The 8,856-nt window shown below is 35.6% G+C and overlaps 2 protein-coding genes across 3 annotated transcripts; one reads left to right on the top strand and one right to left on the bottom strand.

The window, feature by feature from the left end:
- Window positions 1-2,522, top strand: LOC122069307. Its single transcript, XM_042633300.1, has 2 exons — window positions 1-607; window positions 1,418-2,522. Exons 1-2 carry the CDS (start codon window positions 86-88, stop codon window positions 1,451-1,453), a joined length of 558 nt encoding a protein of 185 aa, XP_042489234.1. The 5' UTR covers window positions 1-85; the 3' UTR covers window positions 1,454-2,522.
- Window positions 2,523-5,927: 3,405 nt separating this feature from the next.
- Window positions 5,928-8,225, bottom strand: LOC122069306 (bidirectional sugar transporter SWEET2a-like). Of its 2 annotated transcripts, XM_042633299.1 has the most exons (7): window positions 8,207-8,225; window positions 7,953-8,054; window positions 7,240-7,276; window positions 6,916-7,132; window positions 6,658-6,816; window positions 6,383-6,502; window positions 5,928-6,263 (listed from the first exon to the last, which is right to left on the bottom strand). In XM_042633299.1, the coding sequence occupies exons 2-7, from the start codon at window positions 8,011-8,013 to the stop codon at window positions 6,150-6,152; spliced, it is 708 nt and encodes a 235-aa protein (XP_042489233.1). In that variant the 5' UTR covers window positions 8,014-8,054; window positions 8,207-8,225; the 3' UTR covers window positions 5,928-6,149. The 2 variants fall into 2 exon arrangements, with proteins under 2 accessions (XP_042489233.1, XP_042489232.1); XM_042633298.1 differs by lacking the exon at window positions 8,207-8,225 and having other exon boundaries at window positions 7,953-8,138.
- Between the last annotated feature and the right edge of the window lie 631 nt (window positions 8,226-8,856).

Here is an 8,856-nt window from a genome sequence, read left to right as displayed (position 1 = left end):
TCAATTTTCTTACCAACCTATGACTACTACACTCTCAGTAACTCTACACTTCTAGTACTACTCTATACTACCATAAGAGGAGGCCATGGACGCTTTGTGGAAATTGGAGGACAAGTTGAAGTTATCAACCCAAGGAGCCATCATTGTGTTTCTGGGCACAGCCTTTGCAGTCATTGGACTCTGTACAGCTATAATGAAGAAGGAGAAGGAGAAGGAGAAGGAGAAGAAGAGGTTACAAAGGAAGCAACTTTTGGATGAAGAAGAAGCTATAGACAGGCACTGGACTGAATCAAGGTCAGGTTGGGAATCGATTGAGGAGGCGTTGATAAATTCGGTGAGGTGGAGTGAGGCAAGTAAGCTGGAGTTGGATGAGACGCAAGCCTTGAGTTGGCGAGAAGGCACTCCTGCAACTTTGATGGTTGGAGGAAGGTATGAAGCGGTGTCACCGATATGGCAGAGTCACAACTCAGTGTCACCGGTGTGGCATAGACCAATCCTGATGGGAGAGAAGTGTGAGCTACCCAGGTTCAGTGGCCTCATCCTCTACGACGAGCGAGGGCGCCCACTTCATCATGATGACCCATCTGATAAAGAGATCCTACTTCAGGTGAGTTTCTTTTGGCTCTTTTAAGTCAAACGGATCAATAAAGACTTGCAACAGGGGTAATCAAACCCACATTACAAATTGAGTTATGGGTTATCAATTGATCATCTTAAGATCATGTTAACATCCACCTTTCTTGATGCCTCAATGGACACCAAGAGATGACTCTTACCAGGTACAAGTAGGCTAATAGCACATCCCGATTTACACGGCCTAAGGCATGGTTGGAAACTGAGTAGACTCATTTTTATGGTCAGTAGGACTTCCTGGGCAAAAATAGCTCTCTTGAACCATCCATTGGATCATATTCAGGGAATTAAATTGACAAACTCCCCATGTAATCTAAAGAGGTTTCCATCACAGAGACTTCGCTAAGCCAAAATTAAACAATGGTATAGTTGCATATGCATGGAACTCATAAAGATCCAACCAGAAATCTAGCCAAAGAAACGCTCATTAAAAAGCTTGGAGCTTCAACAATGCAGGACAAAAGCTGGACTCATAAAACTAGGGATGTGAAAAATAGAGTTTCAAGTATAGCATTCATGATGGTAGCATAGCATTCTTCCAACACAGACTACTTTTGGAAGATAAGAAAAAAATAAAAAATGAAGATAAGAAAAAAATAAAAAATAAAAAATAAAAAACAAAAAATATAAGACAAAAACAATGATAACAATAATGATTAATTTATGTGCTATTCTCTCCATTTTCAATTTTTTTTTTTTTTTCTTTTCCTGCCTTCCATTCATAGCCTAAATATAGGATTGACTGTAAGAGTAGGTCTAACGGTTATTTTCCTTTCTCGTGCAGGAAAAACTAGTTATGACTGTCAAGGACCTACTGTAACTTCTCTCTGTTTCTTCATTTCCTCTAATTTCCAAGGAGAGGAAAGGAAGAGAAATTAGTTTCTGAAGGTGCTACAAATTTCTTTCTTCCACTATGAGATTCTTGATGTGAACATTGCTGCAGCTGCTTAATAAATCAATTTCCCATTACCTACCAAATGGCACAATTACACTTCATTGCATAGGCAAACGTAAGCTAATCTTCATTGAAGAGAAGAAATTGTTCGAAGGAAGAAACCACCATTATTACCAAAATTAAAGAAAAAGAAGACAGCAAATTTGTTTACCGGGCACTATCAATTCATTGACCTTTTATTTATTTATTTCTTTATTTATTTTTATTTTATTTATTTATTTATTTTTTTTTTTTTTGGGGAGGGGGCGTTAGGGGTGTGGAAGAGGAGGTAAGGATGAGACGGTACCTTAACATTATATAACGCACATGGCCCAACACCTTGCAGTAATATGTACCGATGCCCATTTGGTGAGCTGGCTACTGGATGAGATTTACCAGATGAGTTGTGGTGATGGATCACACCATGCAGATCTATGAACTCACACTTATTTTCTACTCGGGGCTAAAAAGCCCCAAACATCATTCATCAATTATAAGAACGCCGCTATTCAAAACTTTTACAGCTCAAAAGAATAACCTTCAGAGTTGCACACTCCAAAGAAATTGTCAGTGGAACATAGTTTCTTGGCCAAATAGTCTCTGTTCACGACCATGAAAGACCCTTAAGATGAATTTCCAACAAGTCAGGAAATTAAAGTGGAAAATAACATCTAGGAATGTCCACTGATGAATGCAATAGTCCATGAAGTCAGGTGAAGCTCCATTAAGCATGAAAATAGCTTTCCGTCGAGATAATAAAAGTTCTAAAAATTCAAATAAGTACCAGACAGAGGTGTCAAATAGTAGCAGTAAAAATAGCATTTTTTTTTTTTCTTGATTTGCAAGTCATTTTTTATGAAGTTCTACACAGCACAATGGTCTTCTAGTTCTCGGGTGCCACTTATATTGTCATTGTTACATTATCTAATGAACCAGTAGATGACCAGACTTTCTCATAGCTGCAATCAGAGAACAAATGGTTTATGTGCTCCAATCTGGTTCTGGCAAAAAGGGCACTTTTCGTGATCTCAATAAAACCAGAATATAACATCAGCAAACAAGCTCTCTGTTTCACACAATATGTGTGAAGACATGTCCAGAAATACATTAACTGTAACAAACAGGATCCCTGCCCTCACCCCACCGCTAAAAAAATAATATATATATATATATATCTCCCAGCTAATTCAGCTAGGAACCAACCGTACAGGAGGATCGATATGCTGATGTCCAGCAATTATCACCTCTTTGGACAGTCTTCAACAAGTCAATAAATTTTAGAATAGAACAATCAATGGAATTGATTGATAAAAATAAAGAAAATAGAAGATAGGTAGAAGGATAGATTTGGATTGACCCTCTCACTATCTCCCAGGCCTCCAACCCACTCATAAGCATCTCACCCAAACTCACTGCATCTCACAGCCACGGCATAAAACCATCTCTCTTTTTTTCATTAATCAACTTCTATCAAGCTTACAATGTCTTTAAATAGGCTAAGCCAAAGCCTCACAAAAAGGAAACTTTCAGAAAAAATGAAACAAATAAAAAAAAAAAAAGGAAAGAAACAAGAAAAAGCAAACTACTTCTTCCTAAAGACTTTCCTAAACTCAACTTAATTACTTTCTTAAATTCAACTTAATTACTTGCTTGACAAGAAGAAATAGAACTAATTATGAAACAAATTGATCCTCTCTCTCTCTTTCTGTCCAAGGCTTGACTAAAGCCAAAACATTCCAAAAATAGAATCTATAAAAAAAGAAACTTAAACTAAAGAAGTAGCAACTATTATACACATCAAGATCCCCCAAATCTCTACCAAAACGGAACCACATCACTGCTCATGTGAACACTGTCACTCGAACTTCCACGTAAACAATAGTAATTTTTTTATCTTTTTATTTTTTTTTTTCTGAATTTGATTCTTGTCCACTTCTTCTTCATGCTTTGATCTACACCATGTGATGCAGATTATATCCCATGGAAGAAAAAATTTCGGATTTGGGTTTGGTTTAGTTCTTTGGGTCAAGTTGAAACTGCAGTTCAAAAAGCTAGGCCCAAAGTCCCCAATGGGTTATATGAGTCATATGCTAAGTAATTTTGAGTTTTTATTGTACCGGGCGTTCTATAAGCCCAAATATTAGGGATTTAATGCCTATGCGAGACTAAGTAGTTAGTTCCTAACTTTCTATTTTCTTAGTTTCTGATTCCATGTAAAGAGTCACTTAGTGGTTAAGATAGATATGAAGTATAAATTTCTAATTTTGTTATTTTTTATTTTGCATGTAGTAGCAACGGATCCTCTAAGAGGATTCCATCCTAGTTTCTATTTCATTTTCTTTCTATGTTCCGTGTAATAGCTAACAATCCTTTCTAGAAGGAACCATGTTTAGTGTTTGCTTGGCAGCTAAGTAGCAAGGAGTGTTTCTATTCATTTAATAGTTCATTGGTTATCATAAATATAAAGCGAATGGCACACTAGCCCACAGATTTGATGCTTTGGAAAACTAGCTCTGTGTGAGGTGTGTACTGCGGTGAATCAGTCACAGCCCTTGTGCTGAAGCAAGTGGTAACGCAAGGTGGTGAATCCTTGACTTGAGACTGGTGGTGATGCCTATTGGTCATATTCCCCTCTATCTTCATCTTATTTCTTTCTCTTTCTTCTTCTTCCATCCTGTTCTGTCAAACTCTAGCAAACTTCTTCCCTTCTATAGTGCTCATCAGTAGGTAATTGCTATCCCTCTTTGTATCTTCTTATTACATCTTTATTCTTTAATACAGCTATCTGTTACTCACTTTTACCAACGATTCTATTCTGTTTCCCACTATGGTTTCTGTTTTTCACCCTATTCAAACTGTGGTTTTGTCATATTGTTTTCCCCAATCCAGCCTTCAGATAGGGCTCAAGCTATAACCAAATATTCTCCCTTACGAGTTCTTCCTTCAAGCAGAACTGGAGGTCCATCTGACTTCTAGTTTATGAGTTGTCATTGTTTCTTTTTCATTTCAAATTCTTTCTTAAGTTTTAAATTACTATTACCTACTGTTCCAGCAGATCTGACCATTGGATCAGCCTGATATTTGGAGGCTTAAACAACCTGATTAGAGGACTAATTGATTCTAATTTCACCTTCATCCGAACCATAGATTCTGAGATATCATAGGTTTAATATCCTGTCTCACTGTGATTCTGTCCAGTTTAGTTTATTGTCTGTAATCTGTCCAAGATGTTATAGGTCTTCATCAAAATTTCTTGAATATAGTATAGTTTAGTTCTGAAGTCTCATGCAATATGCCAGGAAAGAACATTAGAAATCAGCAACCAGGTGCAGAACTATATGACAGGCAGCTACTTCGTTTGCTTAATAAGACAACAGTTTCCAAATATTGTCCATGAACACTTGCAATCTAGGATTGTGTTCTACTTCTGTGACGTTGTGATGCATCGAGCCAACAAGAAAGAGAGGAAGTTGATGGCTACTGTCTCTTTCTCTCTCCCTCTCTTCCTAGTTAGGTTAGATCTTTATTTCCTAATTAGGCTAATCTCTTCAATTATTATTTTTTTTATAGCTTTCTTCTACAACAGGAATTCTATTCCTTGCTAAGTTGTAATTGATTCATTAACATAAATATATGGTGAGGGGGACTGCCAGTCTCTTGAGAAATGGTACATCTAAAGAGCACGCATAAAACTAAGGAGAAATATAAAATTGTCGGACAATGTTTGAGTTACTAATATTTGGTGCGCTGCTAACTGTTGAAATGTGCATATATATGCTCTTCTGTTATGTCATCCCCCACAAAGAATATAGATGTGTTGTGACGTGTGTGTGTGTGTGTGTGGGAGAGAGAGACAGAGAAAGAGTGAAGTTCACAAACATAAATTAAATAGAAGGCATCATCGATTTCATTTCTTGTCCACTACAGACAAGCATTCAAAATTAACTCTTATGCAACCCACCAAAACAAAAAGGAAAAAAATAATAGTAATAGTAAGAACAAGAACACAAAACAAAAGATTAAGAAAATCATTGCGAGTGCTAAAAAATATATCATACATGGAATATTAACTTCTAACACTCATGATATGGAAAAATAGAAATGCTTTTGAGCAAGGAAAGGATCCAGAGTTCCAAGTACAAGCCCTTCAAATCACAGAAGTATGAAATGACACAAGCCAAGCTATTGCTTCTGGTATTGAACATAATGTTTCCAATGTTGAGCAGCCTTATGGATGCATGCCAATTGGTTCTCTAAATGTCCTCTTTCTAATGCATTCAAATTTTGTCCTCATACCCTTCATATATATTTCTGTGCCTCTGTTCAGTATCTAAGGATGAAGTAAAAAGAACCAAAACGGTTCTGGAATTGCCAAAACATACATTTATTTGCATAACGTCCTTCCATTTAAATTCAATATATTGTACATGTTTTCCTTGGCAGTAACAGGATCTGATTTCGAACTTCTCCATGAAAAAAAATACAATACAAGCACCTGCTCACAGAAGAAAAATAGAAGGATTACAAATTCTCAAAAAAGCACATCTGAAATGAATCTTTACCTCTGTCTGGAAAATCTCATTTATGCAAAAGATGTTATCAGCGGTTCTCTCAAGTCTTCTCTGGATGTTTTGCTATAATAGCTGTACAAAAGTAATTGCACTGCCCCCAAAACAGATCCAATCCCATTTGGCACCTGAAATCCATTCAGAAGAGGAACCAAAAAAAAATAAAAAAATTTAGAAAGCATAAATTAATAAGCTAAAAAGAAGCATCAAATGAATGATATCCTAAACTGGTGTACAGGATGCTTACATAAATGAAAGGATCACACTTAAGGATTCCATAGGCAAAGAAAGAGATGCTCATCAAGAAGGTTGACAGCGAAAGATAAAATGGCATGAACTCAACACTCCTTGTTCGAATCACCAATCTCTAGCAACAATAATATATTTATATAAGAAATGGCCAAAGTGAATTAATCAAGGCATTAGCTTGAATGCAGGTCAAAGATCTCTAAGAAGGAAGACATACTGCAGAAGAGTGCTATATAGAAAGCAAAGCAGAGGCAATATTTTGGATAGACATACGATTATAAACAATGGGGAAGCAAACATGGATATGAGAGAAGCAACACTCAAGTATCCAACAAAGATCTGCCGCATAGAAGAGTCAAGCAACCTCACGCTCACAAATACAATCGTTGCAAATATTGCTAAGACTGCGAGCAATAATCCCAGCATCTTCACCTGCCAGCAACATGTGAGTATCAAATAGAATTACAGACATGAGAACAACAACAACGACAGCATGTGCAGATAAATAACAGAAAAGGAAATAGTTTATACCTTCTTTTGTTTCTCGGCATATGTAATAAAGATGATTATATAGATTAACTGGAAAAGTGCCCCAATGGAATTGACAGTCGCAACCAATATAATACCAGGTGATACAATGGGAAAGCCATACCAGAAGCAGATCAAGCAACTCAATAGAGCATAAATATATGGCAAACCGGAGAACTCTTCTGTTGACTGGTTTCTCAAAATTCTTCTAAATGTGGGTCTGCCAAAGAAGACAGTAAGCTCTATAGCTCGTTCACAAAGAGTTATTTTCTTTTCTTTTGAATCCTTACAAGACGAAAATAGACGATAGGTTGGTTTAAAACTTACATAGGTGATAGAAACAGCACAAATGCGAACACATTCCCTGCAATCAACAAATAGGTATGAGAAAAATTATCCCTGATCATTTCACAACCAAGTTGAGAAGATTTTCCTGAACACAATATATAAGCAAGAAGTAATATTATAGAGAGGAGTAAAGCAAGAAAAGCTTTCAGGGGATGATGGGCTTCCAGCAATTATCTGAAACAAATTTTCTGTTCTGCAAGTTCTCCTTGATTCACATTGTATACAAGGTGTTCACCTTCAACAAAATTTTTTTGACAGTTTCTAAATCAAAATCGCTCCACTAAATCAACAATTTTTAGCACCAAAATTAAGTTGCTTGCTTTCTTCAAAATCGGATTACCCACTTCCCAACTCTAATTAGATACTCTAATTCTCCAACTGTGTTTCCATATGTGGAAATTCCCCATTCTTTAAATCATATTATGTTGTTCGACCTATTTTTAGAAAGACTTGACTGCCGCAAGGGAAACAGCACATATTGTAACTACAATACTATTAAACACACACTAAGTTCATATAATTCCTTGAAACATTCTACAATGAGCCAATTTGAGCAAAGAGCTTAAGAATCAAAAATCAAAACCACCAATTAAATACCATGTTCGACCTAGAAGTCCAATTGCAGCAGGTTTCACCCACGAGAGAGAGAGAGAGAGAGAGAGAGAGAGAGTAAGTAAGAGCGGAAATGGTACCGGCGATTCCAACTCCATCGCTGAGAACTGAATCTCTGGAAGCAAGTACAGAAGTAATCATCAATCGCTTCAACGGATCCAAACACAAAAAGAAAATCCAATCTGCTATCACAAAATCAAGCCAAAACCTTATTGGCATAATAGGTATAGGAAAAAGGAAAAATTTCTTTCCCAATAATATTAGAAAATGGGATCAACTATTTGCTACTATATGAATTTGAATTAATTAAATTTCATCTCGGGAGAATTATTACCTTAAGTATCATAAATGTAACATCTCCTTGGGATGGTAATCTTTTTTTAATAGTGTAGCTAAGACATGTAGTGATTTTCAATGGATTCAACCCATTTTTTGATCTTAAGCTAATTTTATTATTTTCAATAAAAAGAAAACAATAAAAAGAAGTCAATGCCATAATATGTTACCATTATGTTCTCTTTATCTCATAATCCAAAGAAAATCTTATATAGAGTTAGAAAGTAAAGTATTTTAATATCATCATTATTGTCACTTTTTTTTTTTAATTAACAAAAGATAATAATGACATCTCATGATTGAGGTGTCAATTATATATGCAATTAAAATTGATTTTGCTTATAATAATGACACCCATGATTGAGGTATCCATAGGTTGGGATAACATGATATACTCATTATTTTTCATCGTCTTACAGTTTCGATCGCTGGATCGGCTCTTATTTATCTGATATCAATTATTTTATATATTTTAATAATTAATAAATATCTTTCTTATAATGAAATCATTATACGTACAATCTTCGACCACCAGTACTGAGAAAATGTATGATCCCAATGGAAAAATTCACTATAATTACCAATTAGATAATATCAATAATTATCAGTCGAAGACATATACCAATAAGTACAATATGAGTAGATATA

This window comes from Macadamia integrifolia, unplaced genomic scaffold (genome assembly GCF_013358625.1).
Source record: "Macadamia integrifolia cultivar HAES 741 unplaced genomic scaffold, SCU_Mint_v3 scaffold577, whole genome shotgun sequence".
Classification (NCBI taxonomy): domain Eukaryota; kingdom Viridiplantae; phylum Streptophyta; class Magnoliopsida; order Proteales; family Proteaceae; genus Macadamia; species Macadamia integrifolia.
Note: the sequence above shows the minus strand (reverse complement) of the source record. Positions and strands in the feature narration are given on the sequence as shown.

What these genes read in the sequence shown, in the direction of transcription:
- LOC122069307 (XM_042633300.1), top strand. Translation starts at nt 86, where the DNA reads ATGGACGCTTTGTGGAAATTGGAGGACAAGTTGAAGTTATCAACCCAA. An exon ending in ATAAAGAGATCCTACTTCAG is followed by an intron (nt 608 to 1,417) that starts GTGAGTTTCTTT and finishes TTTCTCGTGCAG; the next exon opens with GAAAAACTAGTTATGACTGT.
- LOC122069306 (XM_042633298.1), bottom strand. Translation starts at nt 8,091, where the DNA reads ATGCCAATAAGGTTTTGGCTTGATTTTGTGATAGCAGATTGGATTTTC. An exon ending in ATGCCGAGAAACAAAAGAAG is followed by an intron (nt 6,817 to 6,915) that starts GTATAAACTATT and finishes TGTTGCTGGCAG; the next exon opens with GTGAAGATGCTGGGATTATT. An exon ending in CTTCCCCATTGTTTATAATC is followed by an intron (nt 6,503 to 6,657) that starts GTATGTCTATCC and finishes TATTGTTGCTAG; the next exon opens with AGATTGGTGATTCGAACAAG.